Genomic DNA, 17,978 nt, shown 5'->3' with positions numbered 1-17,978 from the left:
CACCCGCCCAGCCCTCCGGCTCCTCCCCAGCGAGCCCACACATGGTGGGAACGTGAGGGGGCGGGGCCAGACTGGGCGCCTCAGAGCCAATCGCCGGGAGGGGGGCTTCCAGCCAATAGAAGATGGGCTCCAGGTCCCGGGGGCGGGGACCCAGAGAGGAACGGAAGCGTCATAGGTCACTGGGCGGGCTGGGGGCGGGGCCCGCGGTGTCTATGGGGGCGGAGCAGCGGTGGCCAGAGCAGTCAGGGCGGTAATGGCGGCGGCTGTGTCTACCGTGGCAGTGGCGGCCCCGGCGCCGGCGGCCCGCGCGGAAGGCGCCTCCTCAGTGCACTGGTTCCGCAAGGGGCTGCGGCTCCATGATAACCCGGCGCTGCAGGCGGCCGTGCGCGGGGCGCACTGTATGCGCTGCGTGTACATCCTCGACCCTTGGTTCGCGGCCTCCTCCTCAGTCGGGATCAACCGATGGAGGTGAGGGGGCCCGGGGCGGGTTCGCGGGCCCGGGAGACGCAGCCTGGCCTCTTGGGCACCCATCCTCGGAAAGGGAGGCTCTGGCCCCAGTCCCCTCTGCCGAAAGACCCCGGCCTGAAGGAGGTGGGGCAGGGGGACGGAGCCGAGTCTCCAGAGGGGAGAAGCCGGGAAGAGGGAAGCAATTAGTCCCCGTAGTAATAGCCTGGGTGGACCAGGGTTCAGCTTCTGACACCGCGCGCTCGCACTGCGTGTTATCCTCTTTGGTCCTCACGACATTCCTGTGGGACAGATCATGATCCCCGTTGTACAGATGAGACCCTCGAGCCCTAGAGACGCAAAGTTGACCTGCTCAAGGATTTGCAGTCAGTGAGAGGCAGAACAGGGACTCCTTGTCTAGGGCTCTTAGGGGTGTACTGGGGGCGGGGGGAGGGGGAGGACAGGAGCTATTGTGGTGTGAGGGCAGGGATGGGTTTCTGAATTGAACGCACAGCAGACGTCTGCATTCTTCAAGTAAAGAGCGCATTGCTGTGCTCCTGAAGGTCATCTGTAAGCCTCTGGTTTGTTTGAATCCATTTTTTCAACCATCCTGCCTTCCCTCCACCAAGATCATTCTGTTTCTGGAGGCGTCTAGAGACTCTGGCTTAGCATTAGATAGGGCAAGTGCCGTCTCCCCTTCATTATAGATAAAGACCTCAAGGGCATGTTCAGTTAGAGGCACTTTGTGTCCGGAGCTGGAGAGCAGAGAGCAGTACTTAATCCATTTGGAGAATTCCCTCAGCAGCTATGGGCTTGCTAGAGGGGGAAAAAACAAAAGGGGAACCAAAGTGTCCCTTCCTTCCTCCTCTTCTCATGAGTATTTTTGTTTGTTTGTTTTGCGGTACACGGGCCTCTCACTGTTGTGGCCTCTCCCGTTGCGGAGCACAGGCTCCGGACGCGCAGGCCCAGCGGCCATGGCCCACGGGCCCAGCCGCTCCGCGGCATGTGGGATCTTCCCGGACCGGGGCATGAACTCGTGTCCCCTGCATCGGCAGGCGGACTCCCAACCACTGCGCCACCAGGGAAGCCCCCATGAGATTGTTTTTAAAGCACGGTTGAGCCATTATAGATTAGATTTTTATCAACTGATGTACTAAGATGAGGGACCAGGAAAGCTGTGATATCAAGGGTCCCTCTTTGATGATTCCCAGGAGGTGGAGTGGACAGGATCATGGGAGAAGATTAACAGATAAGTAGTTGATGGGTTTTCTCTTTAACGAGTGTTTAAAACCAAGGAGTTCTGAGACATTGTTTTCCCATCTCTCTTTAACATGCCCCTCAGTAGTCCTTTGGTTTGTTTGCATTGTTCTGGAGCATGTTTGCTTGTGACCTTGTTGCCCGAGAGGCAAGGTTATTCCCAGGATAGGCTGGCTCTCCACCATTCTTTCCTCACCAAGGTGTGTGCCCTGCTAGGAGACTGAATGCCCCTAGCAGTGGATCTATTAAATGCCCCCCTCCTGACCCATTTATATTGAGGGAACAACTAAAGATAGTCCTGTGGAGAGCCTGCCCACACAATTTTCAGCTGCTCTATTGCTCTGCCTGTGCTTCAGTTTCTATAGATAGGAGGTTGGGTTTGACAAACATCCTCAAAGGACTGGCCATCCCTAGCATGGACTAAGCCTGAGACTTTGCCCCCCTCCCAGTGGCAGTGTGCCAGTCAGAGCAGAGAAAATAGAATCCAGACTGCTTGCTTGCTGCGTTGTCACGGAGTTTCTCCTTTTTTGGGGTTTTGGAGGACATTGCATAGGACTGCCTACTCCTTTGTGGTAGTGGAAATTACAGATCAACAACAAAAACTCTCTTGCTGATTAAACTCAGATTCGCTAGAAACTAGGAGTTTTGTGGGTCACCCTTTTGTGATTGTGCTTTTGAGTGAGTGAGAGAGAAAAGGAATGTGGCAGTTCAGATGCCTGTGTCAAATCCTGAAGTCAGAGGCTGTGTAGGAATGCAGATGTTAATTGAGTAATTGTTTAATGAGTGCCTAATATCTGCCAGGCACACTGCTCTAGGTGCTGCTAGGGAAATAGCAGTGAACAAGCAGATGTGGTGTCCAGAGCTCCTGGAGCGTACATTTGCGTGGCGCAAGACAAGTAAACAACCTTAATTTAGTAGAACTAATGCCATGAAGTAAATAAAATAGGGGCACAGACTAGAGCAGTGGTTCTTTTTTTTTTTTTTTTTTTTTTTTTTTTTTTTGCGGTACGCGGGCCTCTCACTGTTGTGGCCTCTCCCGTTGCGGAGCACAGGCTCCGGACGCGCAGGCTCAGCGGCCATGGCTCACAGGCCCAGCCGCTCCGTGGCATGTGGGATCTTCCCGGACCGGGGCACGAACCCCTGTCCCCTGCATCGGCAGGCGGACTCTCAACCACTGCGCCACCAGGGAAGCCCATAGAGCAGTGGTTCTTAACCTTGCTGCACATGGGAATCATTTAAGGATCTTTAAAAGATGTCTGGGCCCCCTTCTCTCCCAATTCTGATTTCATTGTTCTGGGTTATGGTCTGGGCATTAGGGTCTTTAAAGGTGTGATGTGCAGCAAAGCCAGAGAGGCACTGGACTAGAGAACCCCAGACCTGAGCCCGACAGCTTGGGATATGTATTGCAGTGCATTGGCAAGAAGTCTGATTTGTTTTGGCATCAGAAGAAAGAGGTGAAATCACACAAAACAGATCAAATACAATAACTGCTTCTGGGTCTGGGCACAGACACATGCGTACCACCCCCGCCATATTCTTTGCTCCCAGGTTCAGAGCGAGGGCAGAACTGCAGACTGTTTTATGCACTCGGTTGGGTGTTAGGGGGAGTGATGGAGCCAGCTGTACCTCTGTGTAACTACACTATGTGTAATCTCCCAGTGGCTGTTTCTGGATCTGGAAGTGACCTGGGAGAATTGTGCTGCAGCGTAACATCCTAGCTCTGTAAATATTTCAGTTGCCGCCTCTGAGAAGCCTCCCTCAGAAGAGTGGGCCCTGGGCCATCCGCAAGAGGTGGGGGGAACCAAAGTCTGTATCTCTGTTATCCTCCTGCACTTCCTACACTGACTCCCACACAGCGTTTTTCAGCAGATAAATCAGATTAAAATAACCATGAATGGCCCTTCCTAAGAGTAAAAGTGGACAGAGAAAGGCAACCAAGAACATGTACATTTATTAGCATAGGAGAAGGACTAGCATACTCCTTGCCTTGGTGGTAGTGGGAAGTTTATAGGCTAATTGTAGCATTTGAGCCTCAGGACTTTTTTTTGGCCAGCACTAGTTAGCTAAACCCTTTGCCGTTTTCCCCAGCCCCACCTTCCCCAAATTTACTGCGTCTAGAAGGAAGTACTGTAGTGAGAACCAAAAAAAAAAAAAGAGGGGATGTGAGCCCCTTCTAGATTTAAAAATGGCCCTTGCAGTTTTTCATTACCTTTCTCTCCCTACGGCAACCCAGATGGGTGTTGGCAACAATTCACCTTACCCTTTATTTATGTCACTTTCTCCTTGGCTCTGTGCTACACCTGTATTCCGGAACCTGGGGACAGAAGGAGTTGGTAGAAATAAAATATCAGCCAAAATCACTCAGAATTAGTGAATGAGGTGACCTGGGAACTCCCCAGGATGCCTGGTGAGAACAAGTGTGTCTCTTTTCCCAATGCCTGGAGCTAAACACTGGTGGACTGTCCAAGTTGGGTGGTTCTTCCCTGGAACTTGGTCAGCAAGAAGGGGGTTGAGAACTATGGTCTACAGGCAGGGAAATTTGAGTTTCTCTGAGTTGTTCACACTGGTACCCAAGAGTCACTTTATTGTTCTGCTGCTGAGGAAATGTTTCCATTTGCCTAAAAGGGATGAAAACTTTCACATTCATCTTTCTCTTTGAAATTAGTAAAGAATAAACATATTTTTAGCCAAGTGATACTTAGAGATCAATCCCTGCTATGGATTGTGGGTTTGGGTTATCCTTTTCCATGGGGCTTGAAGCACTCTTAATTACTTAGGAGAAATTAATTTATATTAATAGCCGATGTAGCCAGTCTGGGCTGGCCAATGATATCATCATTACAGTTAACCTTGGCTTGAAGCAGAGAAACTTGGTCAAGGGCGATCTAGACCCAAAAAGAGAGTTCACTATCATTTTCCCTCTTCCTATTAATAACAAACAAAATATTTCTCAACACAGAATCTGCCTTCTCTAGAGAAGTCCTTCCCTAAAGGATCTGCGTGTCTTTTATTTTAAAGGGCTAGTTCCATGGAGTTCCTGAATTACTGAGTCCTTTTAGTATTTTTTGAAATCCCAATTTGATTTCTTCCAGTTCTGTCTTCTTCTGGCTCCAGAGCGCTTACATAATGCAACTAAGCTGCACATGTTGTCTAATCCAAAGGGTGAGCTTGAACTCTCACCCAGGACGGTGTGCTCTGAATTGCAGCCATGTGAGCTCAGCTTGGAGCTGCCAAGGGTGAGCTGCCTGCCCGAACAGTGCCACCTCCAATGCCCAGGCCAGTTTTCTTTAGAGTCCCCCCTCATTGGAGTAAAGAGAAACTGGCCATGTAGAGAGGAGGGCTCTAGGGGAGCACAAAGGCCCAAGGGTCTCTCTGGTGAAAGAATGCGCCCGCTGGCCCCAGTGAGCTTTTGCCCAGGGGCAGCACTGCTCCGCTGCTCCCTGTCCCTTCTTGGCAGTCCTCACAGGTGGTGCCCTAGCAGTGGCTACTCTTTCTCTGTCTGCCTGGAGGCTGGGGCTCCTGGGGGCCATCGTGAGGCCTCCCTTCCTGGAGGAGCCCTGCAGGGCTTGACTGGGGAGGGGGAGAGTTGGAAGTAACCACATTTCTAGAGGGCCAAACGGGAGGCAGAAAGCAGGCTCTCAAAGAGAGGAAGTTCAGTGAAAACAAACTAGAAGCAAAGAAAGGCAACTTGTAAATCGAAGCTAGAAGTGAAGTTCGGTTTTCTGGGACAGCGCTTCTGAACCTTTGATGTGCAACGGAGGCACCAGAGGATCTTGCTAAAACGCGGATTCTGTTTCTGGAGGTCTGGGATGGAGCCTGAGATCCTGCATTTCAGCAAGCTTCTGGGTGATTCACAGCTGTTGATCCCCGGAGGAGCAAGGATTTGGTAGCAAAGGTGTTGGCCTACGAGTAGAACTGTGGTGCTCTCTGATGGCTGAGTCCCTGGCAGCACAGCCTCAGTGCTCAGGGGGTAAGTCCTGGTTGAGAGGCAGTGGAGCCTGGTGGTTAAGAATAAAGACGCCAAGCCACACCGTCCGGGTTTGAATTCTGGTCACCTGTTAAGTGAATGATGTTACGCAAATTACTTAATCTCTCTGTACCTCATCTGTAAAATGAGAATTAAATGAGGTGATGTATGTAAAACAAGTAGGATAGTACCTGGTTCATTGTAAATGCTCATTAAATGTTAGTTATTGCTGTTACTATTATTATCCTTTGGTTGCTGAGTCCAGAATCGTGCCTTCTGCTCACTGCCTCGGCTATAGACTTCTCTTGTCAAAGAAGAAAAGTGTTCTCACGAGGTTATCTTTACTACAGAGATGCTGCAAGGCATCTCTCCTTTTAATAAATGAGGTCTAGAAATAAAGTCTACAGAAGGCAGCTGGAACCTAGCCAGTCCTATTTGTAGCTTCAAATCAAAGTTCTGGGCAGCCTGGTGGACTGTGAAGGCTGAGGCCCCCAAAGTGCATGGCAGGGACATTCCTGGGAGCCGCAGGACCCTCTGTCCTGGGGTTGCAGAATCTAAGTCACCAGTTATCCCTAGGCATTCTGCCTGGCAGGGCCCAGGTTTCAAGTGGCACAGAGGCAATTTACACTGGTCTCTCGTCTTTTCCTCCTGAGGAGAGGGTGAGGCCTGGGAGGAGGCCAAAGCAAGTGCAAGTGCGTCACTCTGTCTCAGCTTTCCTTTTCTGAGGGTGACAGTGTTTCAAAAACAGAAATTCGCAGAGGTGGAGCTTTGGCTTTGCATAAAGCAGCATTCAGCCTGTCAGTCTCCCATCGCAACCCCTTGGAGAGTCTCTGCCTGCTCGTGAGCTAGCCTGATGCTTCGGGCTGAGCCCGGGACTCAGCTCGTGCTGAATGTGGGTCTGTGGCATTCTCCCCCTGGCAGTGTCAGGTTGTCGACGTCAGAGGTGGCGGCAGGGACTGGTTCCAGTTGGCAGCCTGGGAACAGTCGCTGCTTCTGTAAGCCTCCCATAGTCAAGGGAACGTGATGTGCTGCAGAGGAGCCACCGGGTTTCATTGTGCTCAAAATAAAATCCGGTGATTCCCGTCGTTGACAGGCCTGGGTGGGAGGCCCCAGCATAGATGGCAGGAGGTGTCCATGAATGAGGGTCACCTGCCAGGGCTTCGTTCCTGAGGAAGAAGAACAGAATGTCAGTGGATTACCTGGAGTCAGGTTTGTGTTTGCCACAAACACATGAGATCCTGCAGGAATCTCAGCCCCTGGAGCAGTGTTTGATGTGCCACTGAAAGGCTTAAGAAATGCGTCACAGAGAAGAAAACATGGTTTGAGTCTGACCGAGAGTCTGGGATAGTTTGCTATCCCAGCTTTGTCACTCAATAACTGTAATCTTTGGCAAATTAATTCTCCTCTCTGTATCTAATTTTCCTCATCTATAAAACGAGGATAGTATTTTCCTTCAAAATGTGTTGAGAGAATTCAAAGGAAAACGCACTTAAAAAGCATAACAGGTGGGCTTCCCTGGTGGCGCAGTGGTTGAGCGTCCGCCTGCTGATGCAGGGGACATGGGTTCATGCCCCGGTCTGGGAGGATCCCACATGCCGCGGAGCGGCTGGGCCCGTGAGCCATGGCCGCTGAGCCTGCGCGTCCGGAGCCTGTGCTCTGCAACGGGAGAGGCCACAACAGTGAGAGGCCCGCGTACCGCAAAAAAAAAAAAAAAAAAAGAAAAAAGAAAAAAAGCATAACAGGCAGATAATAACATTGATAACATTAGTTGTCTCTGGAGGGAGGATGGATTAAATTCCTTGGGGAAGCAGGAGGAGGAGACTTTTTCCTGTGTACCCTTTTGTAACTTGAATTTTGAACCACATGAAGAGTTAATCTGTTTAAAATGTAAATTTAAAGATAAGACACATAATCTGTTTAAAATGTTAATTTAAAGATAAAACACATAATCTGTTTAAAATGTTAATTTAAAGATAAAACACATATCATAAAATGTATTGGTGGAATTTGTCAGAAAGGTGATTATGCCTAACTGAACAGGTAATAAATTTTTGTGGTCCTATGAAGTAAATAAATAAAACACTGAAGGCTCTCAGGCAGTGTTAATTTCCTTTCCCTTTCCCATGGTGATCCAGCTCGCAGGCTAGGTCTCTTGAGTTTCTGGAGTCTCCCACACCTCAACTTCCACCCCCAAAAGCATGGGAGGATATCTTACAGAGAAGTGCCTCCTCCCTCTTGGGACAAAAACCTGGTGGCCAGAGCCCTGGGGAAGCCTGGAGAATGAGCTACCTGCCAAATGAAACCCTGGCAACTGGGGACTCAGCCCAGGCTGTGGGACCATGGGACCGTGGCGGTAGACATCCGTGCAGCCCAAAGCATGAGTGCAGAAAGACAAGGGAGTCTGTTGGACCAGGGTAGGTGAGACTTTCCAGTGCTCTTGCAGTCTTGTTCCTCTTCTAATAGGACAGGCCTCCCTACCACAGTACTGCACTTGTTTTTCAGATGGCTTTCCCATCTGTTCTCCCTTTTGATTCTCACAGCCACCTAGTGGTGGGAAGATATTTACACCTAGGGCCTGAGGCCAAGAGGGAATAAGTGACTGACTTGCCTGTAATCCCAGAGGAACAACAAGAGTAGGAGCAGCTCACACTTATCACAGATTTTCTATATGCCAGGCTCTGTGCTAAATGTTCTTCGTGCTTTATTTGGCTTTCTTAACAATTCTGTGAGATAGGTACCAACACAAACTCCATATCACAGATTGGGGGGGAAAAGCTAAAGAGGTTAAGTAACTGCCTAAAGTCCCACAGCTAGTAATGACAAAGGCAGGATTTCAGCGGAGGTGGCACTGATCCTCTACCATATCACACGTCAGCCAGAACCCAGTAGAACCATGCTACTTGTGTGGCATAAACAATGTACCAGCTTCTCCCTGCTTTGTTATGTTACCACCAACAAGGGCTGTGTGGGTTCTGCAGGTTCCTACTTCAGTCTCTGGAAGATTTGGACACAAGTTTAAGGAAACTGAACTCCCGCCTGTTTGTAGTCCGGGGACAGCCGGCTGACGTGTTCCCAAGGCTGTTCAAGGTAAGTGTGCAAAGTCCAAGAGAAGACAGAGTCTGCTCCTAGGGTTTCCCCGCAGACTGAACGAGACAATATTCTGACTGAGGAAATGGAAATGGTCAGGGACGGTCTGACCACTGCTGCTAGGGAAGTTGGGAGCAAATGCAGCCAGTCAGCTGCCAACAGAATGGAAACTGTGTTAAGGAAAACTTCTGTGAATCCAGTGTCTTGTTGGAAAGTTCCCATCTCAGTCCAGACATGGGATGTGGCAAGTTATTCCACCCCAGATGCCACTGGCTTCCTTAGATGTTTTCTTGGCTCAAGCCAGCAAGATTTATTAGAGCTCTTCCTACGCCAGGAGTTTGAGGGTGAGGTTTCCTATTGAGCAATGGGCGTTTCCCATCTTGCTTTGCTTTGCTTATTGGAAAAAAAAGTCAGCCTCTCTGAGGAAACATCCCTACTTCCTCTGTGAATGATTGATAAAATCTTCATTTAGGTACCATATAGGCCTCTGTTTGCTGTATCAGGTAGCCAGCCCACTTTTCCCCCCAACCCCTTTATAAAACACAGCTTTTAATGCCCAAACAGAGACGAAAGTGCTCATAGACAGAGGGCTCTAGGACGTTCTCCCCTCATCCTCAGCAGCACACAGTTGTTTTTCTGCCTCTCTCCAGCCCAACTTCCTTCCCTACTCTTCCTGGGGGAAAAGGCAAGAGCAAAGACTTAATGTCAGGGCCAGAAGCTTAGTAAACACTTCATCATTCACTTTACGTCCCCGCACAAATGCCACGGTGCTGATAATAGCCAGCATTCATTGAGGGCTGACTATGAGTCGAACACTGTTCTAGGTAAGTGCTTCACATACATTAATTCACGTACTCCTCACAGCGGCCCTCAGAGGTGGGCACGGCTGTCCCTATTCTGCATATGAGGAAACAGTATCTTGGGAAGCTAAGGGTGGTGGCCTAGGATTTGCACCCAGGCTCCGACTCCAGGGCTGTGTTCTTAACCACCGCACCATCAAACACATTTGCCTCTCCTCCCTCTGCATTGTCCCCTCTCTGCCAGCACCTCAGAGGCCAACCCGCTAATAGCCCAGAGATACAGATAGATCATTCATTCACTGTATGTTATTAAGCTTCTCCTGTGTACTAGGTCCCATACTAGGTCCTAGGGTAATGAAGAACAAGCATGATTTCTGCTGTGAGCATTCATACTGTAATGAAGGAAACAAGCAAGTAATGGGAAGCTTCATTGCCATATGATAACTGCTGTGATGGAAAACGGGCAAGGTTCAGCAGAATCATACTGAGGGAGAAGGCCTAGGAGGCTTCTTGGAGAAAGTGTCGTCTAATAATATTTTTATTATTATTCACAGGGTTATGAGTCTTTAACAATGTAATCTACATGAACTGCTAAGCATGGTACTTGGCTCATAGTAAGTGCTCGATAAATGTTTAGTGCTGCTGTCCTTGAACGAGGGATAAGCAACCCTGCTCAGGACTCACATGCAGCAGGGCTGAGTCAGGACCAGGCTGGCCTGTTCACAGCCAGGACATTTGCCCCAGGGATTCAGAGTTTTAAGGGACCATGACCAGAGACTTTGGTTGGAATGTGGTTTCCTTCTTGCTAGTTGCATGCTCTAGGGCTTTCTGTGGGTTTTCTGTACAACTTTTCACTGGGCCACTTTCTCCCAGCTTTGCTAGGAAATCTAGAAATTTCTACCAGACATGACTAAAGACTTGGAAAAGAATTCCCTTCTTTTTAAATATGCGGCCCCTCTGGTCTGATTTCTCTGACCTCTGGGCTAAGGGCTGCTCCTCCTTTCCCAGCTCTCTCAGAGCTGGAGCCTGTTAGCTGTGTTTGCTACTGGCCTCAGGAGTGTTGCTGTGGAAACCATCAACACACTTCACACAGCACAAGTCTGCCAAGAAAACTAGGCCAGAAGTTTTCAGGGCCCTGAGGAGCTCTGGGAAAGGCTTGCCAAGCAGGTGGAATATGGCGATCCTGTCCCCCGCCATCCTTACCAGTGAGTCAGTGCCTTTCTGGGATTGGAGGCTCCCCTGGGAGCATGTATTTATAGCCTCCTGCTGCATTCTTCTACCACAAGGACACAGCAAGTGCACAGAGCTGCCCACCTCTCTCCTGGTTCCACAGAGACCGCTGCCTCGGGCTCCACTGTTGTAGGCTGTTGGCCTCACCTCAAAGGCCTGCCCTCCTCAAACCTTGTGGATCTCAAGATTGTTGGTTTTCCAGTTCAAGTCATTGTCCCTAGTTTGTTCTGCAGCCCATTCTGTCAGGTCTCTAGACTTGCTCTGTACCCTCCCAGGAGAGAGCTGAGTGCCCAGCTTCTTCTCCCCAAACAGTGTTGAACATTACAGATTCTCTCCCCACAGGAATGGGGGGTGACCCGCTTGACCTTTGAATATGACTCTGAACCCTTTGGGAAAGAACGGGACGCAGCCATCATGAAGATGGCCAAGGAGGCTGGTGTGGAGGTGGTGACTGAGAACTCTCATACTCTCTATGACCTGGACAAGTAAGAGATGGGCCCCAGGGGTCAGGTTGCCAATTGTGGGAGTTGGTGATTTGGGCCCCTGCTGAGTGGAACTCAGGGAGATTCAGCAATAGGGCCCCCTGGCACATGAGGTATGGCATTTTCTAGAAGCTGGAAGAGAATAGGTCAGAGTTGGGGCCTGTAGAACAGCTCAAAGAGCTTACCCGATTTGGGTGCAAAGAGGCTTATTAGGCCCAAGGGACAGAAGCAGTGAGGCTCCCCACTCAGGATCTTCATAGATCTGCTCCTAACACGCTCCAGTCCCATCCACCCCACACACTCCCGCTTCCGTCCTGCTGCTCAGAAACTGCCCTCTGACCTCAGTGGGCCCTGTCTGTCACCCCTCCCAGCAGATCTCTGTCCTCATAGACACAGCTTCTGTTCCTGAGATGCGTTCCCTGGGCTCCCCTGGCTATCTGGGTTTCCCGGCCATGCATTTAGATGTTGCTCCGGAGGCTCTAGAGATCCCTGCAGGGCCTCTGTGCTTTCAGAGGGGCTAGGAGGAAACCCTCTCCTCCCCTTCCCTGCGAGAGCTGTCACCCTCCTGCTGCTGCTGCCACTGCTGCCAAGCCCTGCTCCCTGTCCCTCTCCCCACAACCAGTGGTGGGGGTCACACAGCTCTGCATGTGAGCTGGCCTCAGCCCAGGGAAGTGCTGGGTGTGGAGCTCCTCCTCCTACCACGTGCCGGAGGAGCGGGGAGGTACTGCAGGGGCAGCAGCCAACCTTCTGTCTCCACTAATGGAAGGGAGGAGAGAGGAACTGAGAAATAAACTCGCCCAGCAAGCCCCGCTTGTGTAAGCTGCTTCTTGGCCAACAAGAGCCCCGGGAGTCTAGCTGCAGCCCATCCCAGTTCATCTTTATAGAAACAGCCTCAGTTCTCCTCTAAATCTCCTCTAAACTCTCCTATATCTTTTCTTCTTATCTCAGTGCAGCTGTGTTCCCCTTGCTCGTGAAAAAATACTTTTGTAAATTGCAAAAAAGATAAAACCCTTGAAGTATTAGTTGTTACTATTAACCCCAGGCCCAGCCTCCGATTTAGGGAGGACAGGCTGTCCTCCACCTCTCTGTTCTAGTAATTGGGGCCCAACAAGGGAATGATTTTCCAACCAAGGAACATGTTTGCACCTCTTATCGAAGAACTTCCTCGAGGCTTACGCTGGGATAGAGAGGGAGGTCCACGGGACTCCCTGTGGCTTGGACAGGCAAACCAAGGACCAAGAAGGCCAGTGGGGACTTTTCTGTGATTAGAAAGATATGGTCAGTCTCTGTCTTTAGGCGGCTCCACATCGGCACCAGGGAACCTGGAAATGAGCCCCAGCTTTGGCCCTGACTTGCTCCAGGCACCTGCTCCAGCAATCTAAGCTTCATTTTCCCTCTCGGTAAAACGGAGATGTAGCCCCCCTTGTCCCCTCCTTTCCACTTAGGAGTGGGACCCATGAGCGAATGAGGAAAGCCACCCTCCAAGCCTTCGAAGTCTGGGCTCTTTTCTGGGCAGGCTGGGACCTGAGATGAAGGGTCTTGTGAGTGACGTCTGGTGTGCTTTGGGATTCCCAGGATTATTGAGCTGAACGGGCAGAAGCCGCCCCTTACCTACAAGCGCTTTCAGGCCATCATCAGCCGCATGGAGCTGCCCAAGAAGCCCGTGGGCTCTGTGACCAGCCAGCAGATGGAGGGCTGCAGGGCCGAGATCCAGGAGAACCACGATGAGACCTATGGCGTGCCCTCCCTGGAGGAGCTGGGTGCGTACTTCCGGCCCCAAACCTCTCATGCCAGCACCTCCTTTTTTGCAAAAGAATTTACCGTTTTTTCTTTTTTGTCAAAGTAATGCAGTTATTGTAGACACTTTAGAAAATACGGAGAAATGAAAATGGAAATAACTATCACTATTACCCACCACCCAGAGAAAACCAGCCTTAATTTTGCAGTAGTCCTTCTGCAGTCTTTTTTCTGTTCGTATTTATATACGTAATCTTCTGTTTCTAGTTCATGCCTCTATTTTTGTACTTCTCCCTCTCAGATATAGGCACAGCCTGGTGCTGGCATCAGTGGGCTTCTCAATACCAACATAACTAGTGTTGTTTCTGATGAAAGGGGGTATGTCGGCCTCTCAGGTTACTGACCACACCCTCTCTCCCCTTCCCGTTCCCCTTCCTCCCCACCGTCCATTTTTTCGATCTGAACAAAGTTAGCCTTTCTCACCTATAAACCAAAGCTGTAGTCAGCTAACCTGACAGGGCCAGCTGTACAGGATTGTTCTCACCTGTCCAGAATGAGGCTTGGGGGAGGCAAGAGAAAGGAGAGGAGAGGTCACAGTGGAAAGAGAACAAACATGACTTAGAAAACACGGACCCATTAAGGATTATCTCAGCCCCACTAGCACCAAAAACACAGTGGTTCAGTTCCCACAAAGCTCAAAGAGCAGACCAGCCTGGGAGGACTTGCTGAGCCGTCACTGAAATGGCCTGACCTCCAGTCCTGTGACCTGCTCCTCCCCATGTAGGATTCCCCACTGAAGGACTCGGCCCAGCTGTCTGGCAAGGAGGAGAGACGGAAGCTCTGGCCCGCCTGGATAAGCACCTGGAACGGAAGGTATGGCCCCGTTTCTGAGGCACAGAACTTCAGATGCTGACACCCATGCCGCAGGGAAGATGGAGCCAGGTTCATGTCCCTTAGTGCCTCTTAGCTCAAGCTGGTTGAAAAATGAAAAGTCTTCCTTATGGCAATAACAACAATAATAATAGCAGCTACCATTTAGTGAGTGCTTACCATGGGCTGGTCACTGGGCTGAGCATTTCTGGGTTTAGCACCTGCTTTCACTATATCCTTTCATCTTTCCAACAGCCCTACAAGGACAGTAGTAAGCTCTCCATTTTACAGATTAGGAAATGAAGGCTTAGAGTAGTTAAGTAACTTGCCTGAGGTCACACAGTTAGTAAGTAGAGTGAGATCTTGTTCTATGTGATTCTAAAACTTAGGCTAGATTGCTTTTCTTTCATCTGTGTGTCCCCTTACTAAGAGGGTATCTGGTCAGTAAAGTTCTTTTGTGTTTATGTGTCCCCCACCTTTTGCTGGGTCTCCTCCAAGGGTTTGATTTCCATTTGCTTGTCACAGAGAACAAATGACCCACCTCCCAGTAAAGTGGGAATTGGTAACAGGAAGGAAAGAGGCCAAGGCCCCAGAGGCACCCCTCATAATGTCACGTGCCCCTACCTCCCTGGGACTGGAGAAGCAGAGGAGGTTCTCATGAACAGTCAGCTCCTACTTCCTGCCCCCCTGCAGATGGTTTATAGACTGGGTCCCTAAAATCACAACTTGTTCTATTCCTGCTCAGATGGCTGGGCATTTGGCCCAGCATCCAGGTGATAACAATGCAAGAAGGAGGCTAAGATAGCAGACTTGGGAAGAATGCTTCCCAGCCCTGGAGGTACCTCGCCAGCAGTGAAGGCATACCATGGGCCTAGCCTCCCCAAGCCCCAGCAGCCTTGATGTCCCTATTTGGGTGTTACCATCAGACAGGGCCGAAAGCAAGCCCCAGCAATTTAAAAGGGTAAGAACTGATGTCCAAGGGTGTGGGGGAACCAGCTGTCTTTGTCCACATCAGCTTTACCCAGAGATTCTTATGGTCAGTCTGGAGACAAAGGCTGGGCCAAGGAGGCAGAAAGGCGCAGATGATTTTGGAAAAGAGGCAGACAACTTCCTCTGGTGGTGCTAAGCAGACTGAAAATAAGCTGCTGGTGACCAGCCTTGCCACTGCTCAAGGAAAGCCTGCCTGAGAATGAAATAATACAGAGGAAAGCAGAGCTGAGATGGTGAATGCATTCCAAGTAGCACTAGCTGGACACCTAGATCCAGCTGTGCCTGAAGGCTACATCTTGGACTCTTGGTTATATGAGTTAAAAAAATCCCTTTTTCAAAGGCCAACTTGCCTTTGAAATCCTGGACATCTTGGACTCTTGGTTATATGAGTTAAAAAAATCCCTTTTTCAAAGGCCACCCCACAAATGGGGTGGCAGGAGTACAATGAGACTTAAAAGTGTAAAGAGCTAACCTATAGCTTGGGGATTATTATCCCCTTAAAAGCATTTCGTAGAGGAATGCCTTTTAAATCACCAAGTCAGGGACTTCTTTTCCAGACACGCCTGGAGGGCCTCTTTTGTAGTGGGGCCTTATGTCAGGGCCCTTCAGACTCTGGTAGCCGGAGGGAATACTGTATTTTACACATCAGGGAGAACAAAAGGTACTTGATGGCAGGAGTTTAACCATTTCAGGAGGTTTATTTTAACTTCTTCAATTCTCCAAATCTGAAGCGAGCATTTTCTTATGTCAGAATGCTCTAGCTGCTAGAAAGACTGCCTAAAAAGACAGGCATAGTGTCTGTCTCCAGAAACATAGTCTATAGGAGATGATAGACACGAAACAAGGAATTACAGTATGCTTAAGGTTAGGAAAGGAGTAGTTCAGAGGGTTATGGGAATGAAAGAACAAGAGGAGTATATTAATCAGTTCTTGTTTGCAAGCTGGCCTTTGAAAAGGGATTTTTTTTAACTCATATAACCAAGAGTCCAAGATGTAGCCTTCAGGCACAGCTGGATCTAGGTGTCCAGCTAGTGCTACTTGGAATGCATTCACCATCTCAGCTCTGCTTTCCTCTGTATTATTTCATTCTCAGGCAGGCTTTCCTTGAGCAGTGGCAAGGCTGGTCATCAGCAGCTTATTTTCAGTCTGCTTAGCACCACCAGAGGAAGTTGTCTGCCTCTTTTCCAAAAACTTCAGAGAAAGTCCCAAGGAGTGTTTTCATTGGTCTGGCTTGGGCCATGTGACTGTCCCTGACTCTGTCACTATGGCCAGGGAAGGGGGCGCTTTCTCTGGCCAGACTTGCATCTGGGAGTGAGCCCACTCCCAGAGTCAGAGGTGGCTTAGCTTTACTTTACCACCTTGAACTGAGATTAGGGAAGGGTTGGGTCACCACAAGAAAATTAGGTGCTGCTACCAAAAAGGGGGAGGCAAACAATATGATCTTTACCACTGGGTTACCCAGTAGTAGCTGAGGACAAGCATCTCTCCATAAAGGTGTCCCAATTATTAAATGAAAAAGGGATGATGGAATCTTGCAGCCCCTAGTGAGGACACATGATGCGTTAATGACTGCTAACACCAAGGAGAGTGACAGTCAGGCATGTACCCCCTGTAGTCTTGCCAAGGAGATCAGACCTGAGTCCAAGCCAGTCTCTGGTACCAGCCACCAATTTGCAGACAGCACACAGGACAGAGGGATGTGTTGAACTGCACCGTAAGTACACAGGGAAATCTGGACTGTGGGAATTAGTACAAGTCAAACGGCTTGGATTCTTTGACAGAAAATATAAAAGGAAAAGAAGGAAATGGCAGGAAATGCATAGAGTAAAAAAACTTAAATAACACATCAAAGTATAATGAGAACCTACTGTATAGTACAAGGAACTCTACTCAGTACTCTGTGGTGACCTAAATGGGAAGGAAATCCAAAAAAGAGAGGACATATGTATACATATAGCTGATTCACTTTGCTGTACAGCAGAAACTAACACAACATTGTAAAGCAACTATACTCCAATAAAAATTAATAATAAAAAAAAACACTTCAAAGTCTTTTACATGGCCAAGACTAAACTATAGTGCCTAGGGATGCACATTAGGGTGAAAAAAAGAAAAAAACACTTAAAAATGCAAAGAATAACTGAAAAGATAAAGCCCTCCCTTTCAAATGTGCTTTGCAAAAACAGGAAAATGTAAACATTTTTATTTATTTATTTTTTAATTTATTTATTTTACTTATTTATTTTTGGCTGCGTTGGGTCTTTGTTGCTGTGCGTGGGCTTTCTCTAGTTGTGGCGAGCGAGGGCTACTCTTTGTTGCGGTGCGCGGGCTTCTCATTGCGGTGGCTTTTCTTGTTGCGGAGCACGGGCTCTAGGCGCACGGGCCTCAGTAGTTGCGGCACGTGAGCTCAGTAGTTGTGGCTCAAGGGCTCTAGAGCGCAGGCTTAGTAGTTGTGATGCACGGGTTTAGTTGCTCCACGACATGGGGGATCTTCCTGGACCAGGGCTCGAACCCGTGTCCCCTGCCTTGGCAGATGGATTCTTAACCACTGCGCCACCAGGGAAGTCCCAGGAAAGTGATTATTATAAAAGTTGGGCAAGTGGTCACTTACGGGGCAGGGAAGGGACCGTGACTGGGATGAGCACATAGATTGGCTTCTGCGGTGGCCGGCAAAGTACTGATTTTTTTTTTTTTTAATATTATTTAGCTTACTTCTACCTTGAATACTGAGTTTTTAATTTATTTATTTATTTATTTTTGCTGTGTTGGGTCTTCGTTTCTGTGCTAGGGCCTTCTCTAGTTGTGGCAAGCGGGGGCCACTCTTCATCGCAGTGCGCGGGCCTCTCACTATCGCGGCCTCTCTTGTTGCGGAGCACAGGCTCCAGATGCGCAGGCTCAGTCGTTGCGGCTCACGGGCCTAGTTGCTCCGCGGCATGTGGAATCCTCCCAGCCCAGGGCTCGAACCTGTGTCCCCTGCATTAGCAGGCAGACTCTCAACCACTGTGCCACCAGGGAAGCCCCAAAGTACTGATTCTTGAACTTTGGCGGTGGTTGCACAGGTGTTTGCCTTAGAATAATTTGTTAAGCCACACATCTGTGTGATTTCTGTATCTG

The 17,978-nt window shown here is 49.4% G+C and overlaps 1 protein-coding gene across 1 annotated transcript in view; it reads left to right on the top strand.

Annotated features, from left to right (window-relative positions):
* Nucleotides 1–253: 253 nt before the first annotated feature.
* The window catches only part of CRY2 (cryptochrome circadian regulator 2), a gene marked incomplete at its 5' end in the record, with an annotated part of 32,150 nt that continues 14,425 nt past the window's right edge, over nt 254–17,978 (top strand). The window contains 5 exons of the mRNA XM_079707713.1: nt 254–468; nt 8,647–8,755; nt 11,128–11,270; nt 12,843–13,027; nt 13,789–13,877. Coding sequence (XP_079563839.1) covers nt 254–468; nt 8,647–8,755; nt 11,128–11,270; nt 12,843–13,027; nt 13,789–13,877 — 741 coding nt within the window. The remainder of the gene's footprint in view (nt 469–8,646; nt 8,756–11,127; nt 11,271–12,842; nt 13,028–13,788; nt 13,878–17,978) is intronic.

The sequence above is a fragment of the Hyperoodon ampullatus genome (genome assembly GCF_949752795.1).
Source record: "Hyperoodon ampullatus genome assembly, chromosome: 7".
NCBI lineage: Eukaryota > Metazoa > Chordata > Mammalia > Artiodactyla > Ziphiidae > Hyperoodon > Hyperoodon ampullatus.
Note: the sequence above shows the minus strand (reverse complement) of the source record. Positions and strands in the feature narration are given on the sequence as shown.